Genomic DNA, 17,865 nt, shown 5'->3' with positions numbered 1-17,865 from the left:
TGCATTTATTTCTTCTCGAAGTTCTTTGAAAACACACACAAACAAACACAAAAATGCCCAACGTGCTTTGTGTTGTTATGCATGAGAAATGTGATCTGTGAGCAATTCATAACACGCATGTATGAAGATTATTGCCCCTCTGAAGTCATGCAAATATTTTGGGGGGCAAAAATATAATTCTTTAAAGGAAAGCAGACATAAAATACCCTTTTACTGATGCTACAAGTTTGCAAAAGCCACCTAAGAAAGCGAGGGCTCTTGTTGAGACCATGAAACAAAGTAACTCATGCGATGTAATATTTAGGTTAAGGTAAATTTTTTTTTTTTTTTTTTTAGTTGATCATATATAATTATATTTACTTACATTTTGTTGTACCCTTTGTCTCTTCTGGTTATATGCTAATAATAAAAATAAATGTCGCAGATCAGTCTCTTTGAAGGCATTTATGAGGTTTATATTATATAGTCAATGACTTTTATTTTGAAATACATACAGCGCCTTTCCACTTCCGCAAGTAATTTGCAACATCCGCTCTTTCGCTGTTTCCTTACAACGGCGAGTACAAGTAAATAGCTTTTATCATGAAGAAATTATAAATACCTATTAAAATATACAATATAATATGAATGTTATGCCTTGAAACCGATGATCATGGCGAGGATTGGAGAAATTATTCATCTTAACGTCGGGGGCAAAAGGTTTGTGTATTGAAGCAACTGTATATCCTGCTCGAAACAAGCCACACACTTCATTAACACACTTAAGAACTGTTCGACACTTGAGTGTAGTCTTCATTAGAGCTAGGCCTACAGTAGCGCTTCAGCATTATCCCGCTCAGTGTGACAGTAATGAACATCTGCACACCTATAGAAGCAGCAGAAAGGCCTGATCTGTAACGTTAACCCCTGAAACCGCTTTTCTGTTTCTGTTTCTGTGTGAATATATAAACTCAGGTTCAGCACCTCCAGACAGACTCTGACGTGGGTTCCGGACTCCTTTTTCTCAAGGTTTGTGTGTCAGATCAAGCTAAAACTGATCAAACTCTTCCTTCCTCTATGAATACTGATCATATAAGGGCTTTTATAACGTACATTAGGTTTTATAATAATAACAACTGATGTACTGATTTTTCATGTTGTCATAAGTCTCATTAGGACAATTAAAATTTGATAATATGACAGCTTTTTTCAATAGCTGCATACATAATAAATAAGTATTGTTATCTTCTGTCTAGTTTATTAAGTGGACGGATATCAACACTTAAAGATGAGACTGGAGCGGTAAGGTTTACTCTCTTCCGTTCATATGATAATAATAATAATAATGTTGCAGATCAGTCTGTCTATACATTTAAGAATCTATTCTTTGAGCCATTTAAATGTTCATTATGTAAAATCTGTCTTTTCAGATTTTTATTGACAGAGATCCGTCTCTGTTTGCGCCCATTCTCAACTTCCTGCGCACGAAAGAGCTTCACCCCAGGTAAAACACATAGTCTGTATATTTTATAAATGTGTCAGATAGTCTGTTAACGGTGATATGGATTATTTAACACTGTAAAATGAAGTCTCTTATTATAGAAACTGTTGTTATGGCAGGTCCATAGAGGTTCACTTATTAATGCACGAGGCCGAGTTCTATGGGATCACGCCGCTGGGTAAGATCAGGCTGCGCCGCCATCATCCTCATGGTTTTATCCAGATGTTTATTAAAGGAAATGAAGGTTCAGTGTGTGTGTTTTCCTCCTCAGTGAGAAAGCTGCAGTTGTGTGATGAGTTGGATCGCTCCTCCTGTGGGAACGTGTTGTTTAATGGATACCTGCCGCCTCCAGGTACAGAACACACCAACCCTGAGGTCGTATAACAGGACAGCATCTTTCAGTCATGAACACGTGTGTGTGTGTGTGTGTGTGTGTGTGTGTGTTACAGTGTACCCAGTGAAGCGCAGGAACAGGCACAGCGTGGCAGGACCCCAGTTCATGGGTGGCCGTTCGGCGCCGGTGGAAAGAGCCCCTGTGAGGAGGAGCAACACGATGCCACCGAACCTGGGCAACGCTGGCATTCTGGGAAAAGCGGTCATTGAGGAGCGAGTGCCAGGTGTTCTACTGCAACATTCTCCACTTCTCTATTCAATTCTGTTCCACATAATGTTATATTCCATTCTACTCTGACATGCTTTGTTCTATTCTGTTTACTTTTAGCTATTCTGTTTTCTATTCTACTGATTAACTCTATTTTGTTCTTTTCCACCTCTGATTTACTCTATTCTGTGGTTTATTCTGTTGTTATTGTACTCTGTTCTACTCGCTTCAATTCTATTTTGCTCGATTCTACTCATTTCTACTCTATCATTCTATTTTATTCTATTACTCAGGTTAACTCTACTCACTTTCATTCTATCCTACTAGTTTCTATGTATGGTTTATGCTGTTCTGTTTTATTCTATTTTACTTTGTTCTGGCTATTCTTTTTTTAGTCTGTTTTTCTCTTCTCAGTTCAGCTCTTCTCCTCTGATTTGATTTTGTTCTACTCTGATCAGTTTTGTAACATTATACTCAGTTTTTCAAAAAAAATGTTTTAGGTTTAGTTTAATCTATTATGTTCTATTTCATTCTCCTAATTTCTACTCTGATTTGCTTTCTCAACTCATTTCTGTTCTACTTTACACATTTCATCTCTTCAGTCCTACATCTCTGATTTATTCTATTCTATTTTACTCAGTTCTGCTCTAATCAGTTCTATTCCATTATACTCTGTTCTTCTCATTTCTACTATGCTTTATTTTATTCTGTTTTATTCTACTGGTTGGTTCTATTTTACCCTCCAAATTTCTACTCTGATTTGTATTCAGTTGTGTTTTATTTTACTCATTTCTACTCAATCAGTCATTCTTATCTTCTCAGCTCTGGTTTATTCTATTCTATTTTACTCAAAAAATGTTTACCCTAGTTTATTCTACTCTGATTTACTCTACTCATTTGTACTCTGATTTGTTGCATTCTGTTTTTCTCAATTCTACTGTGGTTTAATCCATTATATTTGACTCATTTACTCATTTAAGGTTTGCACCCTTAGTTCATACCAGTTTAAAATGCTAATTTCTGCTAATTTCTGTCCTCGTGTGCTCTTGTTTAGGTCCGGTCTCTGATCCAGGCATGGTCAGAATCATATGTGGTCATCATAACTGGATCGCTGTGGGCTATGCCCAGTTTGTGGTCTGTTACAGGTAGGGTTTCTGTGTGAACGACACGTCACCAATAGAAATGATTTGGACTCGCACATTAAATTACGGCATCACTCACGCTCAGGGTTAAAGAGTCCACTGGATGGCAGCAGGTCTTCACCAGCCCTCGACTGGACTGGGTGATTGACAGGGTGGCTCTGAATGCCAAGGTCATGGGCGGCTCACTGGGAGACAATGATAAGATGGTTGCTGTGGCGTCGGGCACTGAAATCATTCTGTGGGCGATCTGTCCTGATGGCAACGGCAATGAAATTGGTACGTTCTTATTTCATAAATGCATTTTTTGTGTGTAAATGTTTGTAAAGCAACACTCCTGATCTGTGTGTGTGTGTGTGTGTGTGTGTGTGTGTGTGTGTGTGTGTGTGTGTGTGTGTGTGTGTGTGTGTGTGTGTGTGTGTGTGTGTGTGTGTGTGTGTGTGTGTGTGTGTGTGTGTGTGTTCTGATCCACAGGTGTGTTCAGTTTGAATGTGCCGGTTGAGGCTTTGTTCTTCGTGGGAAATCAGCTCATTGCCACCAGTCACACGGGTAAAGTGGGAGTCTGGAACGCCGTCACCAAACACTGGCAGGTACGTCGAGCTCCAGGACTGTTCGGGATTCATTAGATGTTTTCTGCATTTGTTCACATTACATCTGATGCGTGTAAACTAAGGGAAGTGCTCACTTCATGATGTCTTCACCATTCTGTGCAGAACCAGGATGTTGTTCCCATCAACAGTTGTGACACAGCCGGATCTTTCCTCATTTTGGGATGTAATAATGGATCTATTTACTATATAGGTAAAGTGACGATCAAACCGGAGTAATCTATTGTTTTATGTTTGTCAAGTTTTGATGCATAATCAGATCAAATAATCAAAAACTGTTTAAAGGGTTAAAAATTAAAATGTTGTCTTTAATTGCTCACCCTAATGTCATTCCAAACCCGTAAGACTTTCGTTCATCTTCAGAACACAAATGAAGATAATAATAATACATTTTATTTTTTTCTCAAACTCAAAGTGCTAACAGAGTAAAAGACAAGAAAAACACAAATAATACAACAAACAATATAAAACAAAACAATATAAAACAAATATGAACCTTGACTGACAGTCCAAAACTCTGATGCTTCAAAACAATCATAAAGTTTCAAAAGTTCAAAACAATCATAAAGAAATTGTAAAATAAATCCATATGAATTATGACGGTTTAACTCAAGCCTTCTGAAGAGACACGATCGCTTTATATGATTAACATGTTTATTTAGGCTTTTATATGTTTATTTGGGCTTTTATTCACATGTAATCATTAATAAAGGCATTTCTACAGGGTTATAAAATATAAAAAATATAAACAGTTTATTGTTGAATTTGAAGCTAGAACAGTAATATTGTGATGTACTGGATGCCGTTAGCTTGATTTATACTTGCTTAAGCTGTCATTTATTCGGATACATTAAAGAATAGCATCCAGCTCTAGTGTGTGTTCATGATTGTTCAGATGTTCATCACGCTGATCACTGACATCATCATCCATCATCTTTCAGATGTCCAGAAGTTTCCGTTGCGGATGAAGGATAATGATTTGCTGGTGACTGAGCTGTACCGAGATCCCACTGAAGATGCTATAACTGCTCTGAGTGTCTACCTGACGCCCAAAACAAGTAACACACCAGCCTCAGATATCCTCACACACACACCAGCCTCAGATATCCTCACACACACACACCAGCCTCAGATATCCTCACACACACACACCAGCCTCAGATATCCTCACACACACCAGCCTCAGATATCCTCACACACACCAGCCTCAGATATCCTCACACACACCAGCCTCAGATATCCTCACACACACCAGCCTCAGATATCCTCACACACACACACCAGCCTCAGATATCCTCACACACACCAGCCTCAGATATCCTCACACACACACACCAGCCTCAGATATCCTCACACACACACACACACCAGCCTCAGATATCCTCACACACACCAGCCTCAGATATCCTCACACACACCAGCCTCAGATATCCTCACACACACCAGCCTCAGATATCCTCACACACACACACCAGCCTCAGATATCCTCACACACACCAGCCTCAGATATCCTCACACACACACACCAGCCTCAGATATCCTCACACACACCAGCCTCAGATATCCTCACACACACACACCAGCCTCAGATATCCTCACACACACACACCAGCCTCAGATATCCTCACATACACAAACACACCAGCCTCAGATATCCTCACACACACACACCAGCCTCAGATATCCTCACACACACACACCAGCCTCAGATATCCTCACACACACACACCAGCCTCAGATATCCTCACACACACACACCAGCCTCAGATATCCTCACACACACACACCAGCCTCAGATATCCTCACACACACACACAAGCCTCAGATATCCTCACACACACACACACACACACACACACACACACACACACACACACACACACACACACACACACACACACACACACACACACACACACACACACACACACACACACACACACCAGCCTCAGATATCCTCACACACACACACCAGCCTCAGATATCCTCACACACACACACCAGCCTCAGATATCCTCACACACACACACCAGCCTCAGATATCCTCACACACACACACCAGCCTCAGATATCCTCACACACCTCACACACACACACCAGCCTCAGATATCCTCACACACACACACACACCAGCCTCAGATATCCTCACACACACACACACACACACACACACACACACACACACACACCAGCCTCAGATATCCTCACACACACACACCAGCCTCAGATATCCTCACACACACCAGCCTCAGATATCCTCACACACACACACACACACACACACTCAGACACACACCAGCCTCTCAGAGGCCCGTTCATACCAAGTTGATAACTATATTAGCGTCCACACCAGCGCTCGTTATCATTCACAATATTATAAGTGTGCTGCAGTTTTGTCGTCTGCCGCTTTAAATGCTCGAGTTCTTTAAAGCCAGAATGATTCTGATTGGCTGTCAGTGTTTTTATCTGGGAATTATCGTTATAGTGGTGGTGTGGACTCTGCTATTCTTTTATATTTAGAACGATTTGTAGAACTATCTTTATCATTGTAGTTAAGTGTTCTAAAGTGAATTCATTAATATTATATCATCTGCAAGAACAGGTTTTTTTTAAATATATACTTTTAAGAATTGAAACACAAGTGCACGTTCAGCACAGTTAAGCACACTTGTTGTTCACAGTCTTGTTTCATGTGTGTGTTCAGGTGACAGTGGGAACTGGATCGAGATCGCGTATGGCACCAGTTCAGGCTCAGTGCGTGTGATAGTTCAGCATCCGGAGACGGTGGGATCCGGTCCACAGCTCTTCCAGACCTTCTCTGTTCACCGCAGTCCTGTTACCAAGATCATGCTGTCTGAGAAACATCTCATCTCTGGTGAGGAGGCCATGTCTCGATCATGTGTGACGCATGTGTGCATGTTTTACAGATCCTATATTGAGTCGCTTTTATCCTTTTCTTTGTTCTGCTGGTTCAATTCTCTGAACGTGAAAAAAAAAAAAAAAATCGTATTGAGAGGATTGTAAATCAGGGAAATAAAATAACGGGGAGGAAGCAGATGACTATGGCCCAGTTATACCATAGACAGGTTTGGGTAAAGCCCAGACCATTTTGTTAGACGATTCCCACCCCTTGTATTATGAGTTCCATCTCCTCCCTTCTGGTAGCCGGTACAGAACTCCACTTAGTCAAACGAATCGGTTCAAAAATTCATTTATCCCCTCAGCTGTAAAGTTTTAAAACTCAAGGTAAATGTATTTATTGGGTACTTTTTTTTTCCCCGTATTTCTTGTATGTGTGTGTGACATTGTTTTATGTGTATGCTTGTATGTTGCAACCAAATTGCCTTCGGGAAACGAATAAAGATGAACTGAACTGGACCACAAAACCAGTCACGAGTCACACGGGTTTATTTGTGGCAATAGCCAACAAAACATTGTATGGGTCAAAATTATCGATTTTTCTTTTATGCCAAAAGTCATTAGGATATTAAGTGAAGATCATGTTCCATGAAGATATTTAGTAAATTTACTACCGAAAATAGATTAAAAAAATATTTTTGTGAGTGAATAAAGCAATATCGCGAACATAAATGAACAACTTAAATTTTTCTCAATATTTAGATTTTTTTTGCATCCTCAGATTCCAGATTTTCAAATAGTTGTATCTCAGCCAAATAGTCATATCCTAACAAACCGTACATCTTATTTATTCAGCTTTTAGATGATGTATAAATTATGTTTTTTGTGAGTGAATGCTGCACAATCGCCAACATAAATGATCAACTTTAAAGGAGATTTTCTCAATGTTTCGATTTTTTTTCACCCTCAGATTCCAGATTTTCAATCTCAATTTCAGATAATTGACCCATGTGACTGGTTTTGTGGTCCAGGGTCACATATGCAAAATACAGTGGGGATAAAGGTGTAAAATCACTAGTAGTAACCTATCTTCCTCCATGCAGTGTGTGCAGACAACAATCACGTCCGGACCTGGACGGTGACGCGTTTCCGAGGCATGATCTCCACCCAGCCTGGCTCCACTCCTCTCACCTCCTTTAAGATCCTCTCATTGGACGACATCGACGGTCACGGAGGCTGCGCTGCTGGGACTGAAATCGGTACGATGAAGTGATCATTCTCAAACAGCCTCATTCCTTCAGGACCAAACGTGTGGAATCATTAAGATCTTCCGGTAGAAGTTTCTTATGCTCACCCAGGCTGGATTTATTTTATTATTTTTATAATTTAGAACAACTGTTTTATATTGTTATATATAGTGAAATGTAATTTATTCTTGTGATCAAAGCTGCATTTTCTCCAGTCTTCAGTGTCACATGATCCTTTAGAAATCATTCTAATATGATGATTTGCTGCTCAGATATCAATTATGATCAGTACTCAATTATTAATAATGGTTCTTATTATTATCAATGTTGCAAACCGTTTTTGCTGCTTAATATTTTTGTGGAAACTGCTTTTTTTATATATAGAATATAAAGTTGCATGAACAGCATTTATTTAATAACACAAAATCCTTTGTAACATTAAAATCTTTACTGTCACTTTTGATCTATTTAACGTGTCCCTGCTGAATAAAAGTGTTCATTTCCAATACAAAACATCTTATATCAAACTTTTAAATTGTATAATGCATCACAGTTTATACAAATATGAAGCAGCAACTGTTTTCAACATTGATAATAATCATAAATGTTTCTTGAGCATCAAATCATCATATTAGAGTGATTTCTGAAGGAGCATGTGACACTGGAGTAATGATGCTGAAAATTCAGCTTTGATCACAGGAATAAATTCAATTTTACAATATATTAAAATAAATAATATAAAACAAATTCCCACTATTACAGATTTCTCTATTTTTGATCAAATAAATGCAGTCTTGGTGAGCAGAAGACACTTTCACAGACGTATTATTCCAGCATTTTGACCGGTAGTGTATATGTATTTATGTGCTGCACTGGTCATGGGTCAGATGTGTGCCTGCCTCTTGTTCCTGCAGGTCCGTACGGGGAGCGTGACGAGCAGCAGGTGTTCATCCAGCGTGTGGTTCCTGACACTGATAAACTCTACGTAAGGCTCTCCTCCAATGGGAAGAGGTCAGTTTAATATAACCGCCATTAAACTGTTGTTCTACACAAACTACATGTCCAACAGTAACACTTCTGACTGCTTAAAGCGTAACTCTCGCCAAAATGCAACCTAGGCTCTTTTTGTTAATCTACCCGGAGCAACCTTTCATGTAAAAGCATAATTAGAAAGGAAAGGGCACTTTTAAGTTTGACCGTATTTTCGTTTTCGGTCAAAATGAATGGGAGTGCTTGGGGCACGACTATGATAGCATCAAAATCGCTATTTTTAAAACACTAAGAAGGCTCGACACAACATGAAACTGTGCTGGAAGTATCACCAGGGGCTCTACACATGAACTCCAGCATTGAGAACATTGTTTGTGTACACAGAGTTTACTAAAAAGAAAGGTTTTGTACGACTCACTTTATCAGTTAGTGTTTCCGGTGGCTGGAATTTTGTCAGTCAAAAGTAGTCGATCTCCGAATGCAACGTAATGAACTGACTCCATATGAGGAAATGTCATGAACTTGTAATCTCAATGAAAAGATTTTGACCTAAAATGAAAATACGGTCAATCTTAAAAGTGGCGTTTCCATTCTAATTATGCTTTTACACGAAAGATTGACTCGGGTAGATTAACAAAAAGAGCCTAGGTTCAGTTTTGGCGAGAGTTGAACGGATTAGAAGACATCCTTGGACTGCGTGTCGAGCAACACTTGTGGGAGGTGCTAAACGTGATCTCCCCTTTGAAGGGTGTGTGAGGTGCGCTCAGTTGACGGGACGTCCATCACGGCGTTTGTGGTGCATGAGTGTGAGGGATCGAGTCGCATCGGCTCCAGGCCCCGTCGGTATCTCTTCAGCGGACACAGCAACGGCAGCATCCAGATGTGGGACCTCACCACGGCAATGGAGATCGCAGGGAAAGTGGACATCAAAGGTGAGCATGGGAGCATTAATGTACATCCAGCCGGTTGTTATCTCAGAATAAACCCTGACAGGGTGATCCGCGGGGTCTTCATCAGCCTAAAGGGGTTTATTCTGAGAACACACACACACACACACACACACACACACACACACACACACACACACACACACACACACCAGGGTTCGTACGAGTGCTTGAAATCCTTGAAAATGCTTGAATTTTGATGTTGTGTTTTCAAGGTTTGAAAAGTGCTTAAATTTGGGATAAAATGCTTGAAATTGTAACTGTATTTCTTTCACAACAAATACCTATCTGACTCAATAGTTCGTTTATTAAATGGAGAAATAAAATGTAGCCCTTCAGATACAGAGCAATTAGCGCTACGCTGGTCTGAGCAAAAGTAGGCGGAGTTTTCATTTTGATTTCCGCGCTTGTTTGGATGCCCCGTTTTTATTGGCCGCGCGGTTAATCGTCACTGAGCGCAGCGGCAAAAGTTGAACTATTTTTGACCACGCCGTTTGCGCGAGCTTGCCAATGCTTTGGTCGACGCAGCAACAAAACGTCCTCGCGCGGTGCAAGCCATTGAAATAAATAGCACTTTCATTAGTGATTGAGAGTACTTGGTGTGATAATGTAATGTAAGTATTGCATGTCAGTTATGGCACGTTCATTTGTGGAATATGCAGTGAACATAGCCAAAGTTACAGCACAGTAACTGTAACGTTAACTACCCGCAAATTAAAACCTGCAAACATCAGCCCAGTGCATAACAACAGTTGTTGACTGCTGAACAGAAATCGTGTCAGATGGAGTGTCATACAAGTAAGTTAGCCTACTGTAAGCTTGAGGATGGCCTTATGCAATATTTACACTCTATTCCAGTAGATAAATGTATGTCTTGGCAATGAAATACTTTATTTTATTTTATTATTAATATTGGCTATTTATCAGGCAGGTGCTTGTGCACTGTCAGAGTCTTCTGGGTTAAATGGAATTACAGGTTGTTGTTGCGCTGTCTCAGATTTTGTTCAAACCTTGTCTAGCCTATATCAAGAATGTGTCCCAAAACCAAGGCCTGTAAAATATTTGTCTTCGTTTTTCAGCCCTTGAAATTACTTGAAAATCACATTATCTGGGAAGCAATATTTAGACATTAATATAATGAAAAGTATTATTCATAGGCATTATCTACTTAGACAGTGATACATTTTGAAAAATAAAACTTGTGATTTGCGTAAATATCTGATTACAAAACACAATTTTGGCTGTTTATAGCATTATCTCTTTTAATGTGATAAAAATGCGAAATAATAATTTTGACTATGTATTGGTATGTAATTTACGGTGGTGTAAGGTGCTGGAAAAAGCTTTAAAATGGACCTTTAAAGTGCTTGAAAAGTGCTTGAACCCTGACACACACACACCTGAAGGGGTTTATTCTGAGATAACAACCGGCTGGATGTACATTATCCCGCATATTACACGGATACTTGCCACATCAGTAAATAATTAGACACGAAATATTGATCTGAGTTCAAATATTTGATTAGCTCTTTAAACGCAAAGCTTCCGCGGAGAGAGCAGTTTCAGCGGCGAGATCAAACTACGGACATTTAAGAGATACGGTATACAGTCATACACTCATTACACAGCATTTCAACACATAAATAATTATGGAGATCAGAGATATTGATTTCTGATTAAACTGTTTTAAAATCGTTCCTGTTTGTATCTTATAATCCAACAGTGTATGGCCGCCCGCATCTGCGTTTGTATGAAACGAGAGAGAGCGAGTCCACGATACTGGATGGCATATTAAATAACTGTACACAAAATATTGATTCGACTGAGTTTTAATATTTTATTAGCTCACCAAAAGCAAAACTTCCATGAAGAAAACCCATTCCTAGCGAGCGCTGCTGACTTCAGTGACCCGGATGAGCCGGTGTTTCTGTTCTCAGCCGTTGTTATCTGGGAATAACACGCCGCTGGATAGAGCGATTGACCAATCAGAATCAAGTGTTCCACAGAGCTGTGTAATAATGATTGTGAAATGCGGTGTATGTGCTGTAATCATAAGTTTGTGTTTGTGTGTTGAAGCTCTGGGCGGTCCCACTGAAGAGGAGCTTCTGGAGCTTCTGGACCAGTGTGATCTGGCTCTGACCCGAACGCCAGACATGAGTCCTGCGGCCTCTCTCACACACTCCTCTCGCAACTCTATGTGCAGGTACACACACACCTTCCCACACTTACCCGGGTTCAGTAAAGGAAGAGTTCACTTAAAAATTAAAGTTCTGTCATCATTTTCTCACCCTCAAGTTGTTTCAAACCTGTATGAATTTCACAAAGGAAGATATTTTGAAGAATGTCTGTAACCAAACAGTTGATGGACCGCAATTGACTTCATAGTATTTTTTTCCTCAACTGTTTGGTTACCGACATTCTTCAAAATATCTTCCTTTGTGAAATTCATACATGTTTGAAACAACTTGAGGGTGAGAAAATGATCACAGAACTTTCATTTTTAAGTGAACTAACCATTTAATTTATACTTACATTTTTCATTCTTATTCTGTATTCTGTTAAATTTAAAGGATTTTTGTAGAGTTAGGGGAACTCACCTAAACGTAAAAAATGTGCAAATGTTTTGTATTATTTATCAGTATTTTACATACTGGTGTTTTACTCTGAATGTAATAATAGAATGCAACTTATCTGGGTTTTTCTCTCTCAACAATGCAATTTTTGATTCGTTGCAACTTATATTCAGGTGCTTTTTCCTGGATTATAGGGTATATTATAATTCAGGGTTTCTGCGGGTGTTAAAAAGCTCTTAAAAAGTCTTAATTTGCCCTTACACAAATTAAAGCCTTTAAAAGGTCTTAAATAAGAGCAGAATGTCTTAAATTCATTACGTAATGGCATTAAATGTGCAATAGATTGCAGATAAAAATATAAATATATCTTCCTCAGTATTTTTGTCCTGTTTTCCAATACAACTTTAAATCAAGATACTTTTTTAGATTTTTAGAAATAGATATTTGATATTAATAGATGTTTGATATTTGATAGATATTTGTTCTTGTTTTAATCATAAACATGCTTCATTTTGATCAATTTAGCATAAAACAAGACTTCATATTTTAAGTCATTTTGTATCTCCAGTAAATGTATATTGATAAAGAATCTTTAGAAATTTGCACTGGGAAACATACTGGAGGTATGGAAAACATGTTTCTGCTTGAGTGACCAGAGTAAAAGTTATTTCCATATTCTATTGGTTGTGAATAGAGTGATTCAAGCTACTACTTTGTAAAATGAGTGAATGCATATGTTGTTGGAAGTTGTATTTTCAAACTCTGTCTGAGAAACACATTGAGATGTAGTAGCAACTCTTCAGGGAACATATTGATGTAATTGTGTTGCCTTCAATTATTCCTTGCATTTTCTTTACTTTGTCTTAAAAATGTCTTTAAAAAGTCTTATATTTACCTTCATAAAACCTGCAGAAACCCTGTAATTGTAATTACTGCAATAACCAGACTAGATAAGCAGTCCCATCACTAAAATCTCAGTTTGAACAATTTTACACAGTGTGAAGTTCTAGTATTAAACTTGTATTCTCTGCATGTCCTGTACGTCAAGTCAGCTTTATCTATATAGCGCTTTTTACAACACAGATTGTTTCAAAGCAGCTTTACAGAGACACCAGGAAAATAATGCAACAAAGTTTGTATCCAGAAGAAAATAGCGTCACAATCCAGCTTAAGTCAGCTCAGTGATGGGTCATTTTTGTTGTAAAAAAGTTAATTTAGTTCATTTATAAGCCGCTCTGGAGAAAACCGTGATGTCATCGTCCAGCTCAGTTCAGTTCTCATATAATGGTGTCAATGCATTAGATCAATAATATTGTTGAATATTAAGTGTCCCCAAATAAGCAAGCATATGGATACAGACAGTTAGGGAATTAAAATTTTTGTTGTTGTTTTAAATTATACGATAATCATTTGTTTTTGCTTCCAAAGTCTGTGCATTTAATAGTATTTGCTGTAAAATTACTTAAAATATCCCATTAGATCTGTTACAGTTTTTTACCATATGGATAGTTAGGGAACTTTCCATTAACCAATGAACTGTTTATAATGGTGCCAATGCCGTCAGATCAGTAATATACCTCTCACGTGTTTCCCACAGTCTCCAGTCTCAGTTAAGTGAAAGCACTCGAGCTGGCACTGGGTTCCGGGGCCCGATTCCTCTTTCTGGCAGTCTTCCTCGTCAGGTCCCTCTGGTTCCCTTCAGTAAACCCCGCGAGCTGCCGGCCCACCTCGGCCTCAGCCAGTCCTCTCTGGCCAGCAGCGCCAGCAACAGCCCTCACCCGGGCCGGGACCGGGACGGCCTCGGGGCCATCCGGAGAGGCAGCTTCGTGGAGCGCTGTCAGGAACGAGCCAAGTGCTCGGACACGGGCGGCCTGGACCCGGGGAGGCGGAGCTTAGCGGTGTGCAGCGAGCTCGAGGCTCGGCTCGGACTCAGAATACCATCGTCGTTCTCAGCCCTGCCAGCGCCATGTTTATCATCGACACCACCACCACCATCATCATCATCATCATCAGCACCATGCATGAGAAGACCAGCTCCTGCGGCACCAAACGCTTCTCCTTCACCCCTCAGTCCAGTTAGATCACAAACACCCACGTCTCCCAGGCGACCTCTGACCTCTCCGACCACCGAGAGCCCGTCCAATGAGAGCGCACCTGGGCCAGAAAGCCCCGCCTCTCCTTCTTCCACCAGCCCTAAACCTCATATGAATGAAACCAGCTTCTGAGAGGGAGTCATGTATTATACTTTACAAAATATCAGTATCACAGGGTGCCTTATAATATTGAATGTGGAGTTATGAGATTATGTAGATCGCATGTAAATGAGGTGAACATTCCGTAACTTTTTCGTTTGAACAAAGAAACATGGAAGTGATTTATATTTACTCCTGACACTTTCTGGTCATGTTAATGTGAAGGCAGGATTGTTTAATCATGTTATACAAAAATGGACTAGCTTTAAAGCTGATTTATTTTATTTTTATTTTATTTTTTTGCGTGATTATAAACTTCCCAAGCGTAATATATGCGAAGGAAACTGAAAACCACTGAAACGTAGGAACACTGTGGCTCTAGAGCTCTCAAAACATAAGCCCGTTTCTTTGAGCATCAGCAACACTGGCTCAACCAATCGAGTGAGTTTGGGGGCGGGACTGTGTGTTTAGCCAGCCAATGGCATCTATTCAGCCTCTGAATTATTGATTGCTTTATCAGTTCCATCTGGTGATGCTGGCGCAGACATTACACACTTCAGCTTCTCAAGGCTTTGTTGTTTAGTGCCTCATGCTGGTTAGTTGAGCTCTGGTTAATATTACAGCATGAGCTCTCAGATGCAGATATGTGTGAACATGGTTCAGATTAACAGGGTTATGCAATTGTGCTCGACTGCTAATTTTGTTTTTAATAGTCAGTGCTAATACTGATATCTGTAGAGCAGGGTGGGCATATATATATATATATATATAATGGTGGCAAATAAGATGTACAAAACATAGATGAATTTAAATGAATACTTATTTTATGTAATACTTACTCAGAATTGACAAAGTATATGTAAACAAAAAAAGTACCACTGGTCAAATTTGGAACAGACACTATATTGAATTATGACGATAATCATAAAATATCAAACAATTTGTTTATGTCTGGAATAAGTAGTTCTTCTAAAAAAAAAAAAGATATATACATATTTATTTGAATATGTAAAAACAATGGTAATATTTTACAATACGGTTTCATTTGTTAACTAACAATGAACAAAACATTTGTACAGTATTTATTAATCTTTGTTAATAGTTCATATAAATGCAGCTGTTCATTGTTTGTTCATGTTAGTTCACAATGCATTCACTAATGTTAACAAATGCAACTTTTGATTTCAATTAGGGCTGCACAATAAATATCGAAATATCGCAAATTATCGAAATATCGCAAATATATATATCGTGATCTGCATATCACAACCGCTTACAATAACATGAACAAAAGACGAAGAGAAAATCACTCACTGCTCTCGGCTGAATAACTTTTGTAGCTTTAATAAGAATCAGGATATATTTAATTCATACAGTGAAAACTAGTGTTTTATTTTTACATTTGATTATTGAGTTTCTGTTGTTTAATAACCCTAATGTAGGATAACTTGAACCCTGAGGTTTACACTGATGTTAATATAACACTTATTCTGCGACAGTAAAACACTGATGCTCACTTTCAGAAGCTGTAGGGATGTTTTATAATCACACAAAGACTGCGAAACACGTATGTGGGTTATATAATTTAAAATATATTTTAAAGATAATTTAAGTTTATTTTACACATTTTAAGCATTATCATATTGAATATCGATATGAGTTATCGCATATCACATTTTTCTTCAATATCGTGCAGCGCTAATTTCAATAATGTATTAGTAAATGTTGAAATGAACATTCATTTATATTAATAAATGCCCGTAGAAGTATTGTTCATTCTTAATTAATTTTAACTAAAGTAGTGAATAAATGAAACCTTATTGTAAAGTGTTACCACACAAAAATGCATTTATGTCAATAACTAACAAGCATGAGTAAGCCAGTGTAGACGTGAGTTAATGAGGACAGTAATAGTGTAAGCAAAGCTCTGTCACACACAACACAATCTATATTCATATATATATATATATTCTGCAAACATTCAGTGCAATTTCCACCAGTCCGACTCTTGATCCAGTAGATCTGGCAGCTTGTGTCACACCTGAGAGTGTGTTCTGGGTCTTCACTGCTGTATAGGATCAGTCTGCCTATGAAATGGGCTGTTACTATAGTAAAATCCTCAATTACTCCTTAAAGTCGGCTTGAATTAGATTGTTTGCCGAATATGAACCCCAAACATGCAGAAAGCTGCAGTCCTGAATGATCAGTGTTCAAATTATCAGATTTTTTTTTTGTCAAAAACCTCATAGTATTTGACCCTATTTATGGTAGGCTAATGCTTGAAAATGTGGTGTCAATGCCAGATATAATTCTGTTATAGTTGTGATCCCTAAATGTAAACTGAATGGTGATGATTGTAATGACACTCGGACGCTGTGAATTCAACGAATCTTGTTGTGTTGAACATGAACCATTTGATAAGTTATTCCTTTTTTTTCTTCTTTTTTTTACTGTATTCCTCCTAGAACACTGAATAAAACTCTTTTTATGTTACTGTATGTGAATGCATTCATTCAGTTATCAATATCAGGAAAAAACAGAGGTGGACAAAGTACACAACTTCCTTACCTGAGTGAAAGTACAGATACTACTGGTCAAATATTACTCCGTTACAAGTAAAAGTTGTAAAGACCGATTTTTACTTAAGTAAAAGTACAGACGTACTTGTTTTTAAAAGTACTTGAGTATCAAAAGTAAATGTCAATGCATTGTTTTATTATTGTTGCATTGTTGTGTGTAATACAGTGCCTTATGCCTCTGAATCTATGTAAGGGTTAATGCCCGACGAGGTGTCCATTGTCAGGTAGCTGCTATTAATGGACGACGGCGAGGCGTGAACCGTCCGACGCGCAGCCTCCGCCGAAGTCCATTAATACCTGACAATGGACACCTCGTCGGGCATTAACCCGCTTATACCATGGTCACTTGCCAAATAACACATTTTTAAAACATTAGTTTATATTTTAATTCGTTTTACAATCGAAATCTAAAGTTTTTACGAACAATAACTTGGTTTCCCTGGTTACGCCTGACGGTTTATTTAGCAACCGGAGATATTTATAGTCCGCTCAGCTCGTAGAACCCTTCAGTTTACTGCCTGTTGCTATGGTTACTCACAGCTGATGTAGCCAGCGCATTTATTTATTCATTTCGAACGGTAAACAGTCAGGTTCACCTGAACTCCCTTACTAGGTGTCCTCTATCACTTTTAAATGGACACCCTGCAGCC

General features: G+C 38.7%; 1 protein-coding gene across 1 annotated transcript; it reads left to right on the top strand.

The window, feature by feature from the left end:
* Positions 1-501: 501 nt before the first annotated feature.
* shkbp1 (SH3KBP1 binding protein 1) lies at positions 502-17,129 on the top strand. The gene is made up of 18 exons (XM_082182189.1): positions 502-699; positions 955-1,008; positions 1,236-1,281; positions 1,410-1,483; positions 1,600-1,658; positions 1,752-1,832; positions 1,930-2,097; positions 3,136-3,226; positions 3,309-3,499; positions 3,695-3,810; positions 3,934-4,021; positions 4,770-4,886; positions 6,533-6,703; positions 7,791-7,946; positions 8,849-8,945; positions 9,672-9,856; positions 11,948-12,074; positions 14,042-17,129. Exons 1-18 carry the CDS (start codon positions 647-649, stop codon positions 14,667-14,669), a joined length of 2,502 nt encoding a protein of 833 aa, XP_082038315.1. The 5' UTR covers positions 502-646; the 3' UTR covers positions 14,670-17,129.
* Positions 17,130-17,865: the final 736 nt, after the last annotated feature.

Source organism: Leuciscus leuciscus (assembly GCF_965113295.1).
Source record: "Leuciscus leuciscus genome assembly, chromosome: 10".
In the NCBI taxonomy this organism is placed as follows: domain Eukaryota; kingdom Metazoa; phylum Chordata; class Actinopteri; order Cypriniformes; family Leuciscidae; genus Leuciscus; species Leuciscus leuciscus.
Note: the sequence above shows the minus strand (reverse complement) of the source record. Positions and strands in the feature narration are given on the sequence as shown.

Coding starts and splice junctions, on each gene's coding strand:
- shkbp1 (XM_082182189.1), top strand. CDS start 647: ATGATCATGGCGAGGATTGGAGAAATTATTCATCTTAACGTCGGGGGC. Junction 1,484..1,599: donor ACGAAAGAGCTTCACCCCAG/GTAAAACACATA, acceptor TTGTTATGGCAG/GTCCATAGAGGTTCACTTAT. Junction 1,833..1,929: donor TGGATACCTGCCGCCTCCAG/GTACAGAACACA, acceptor TGTGTGTTACAG/TGTACCCAGTGAAGCGCAGG.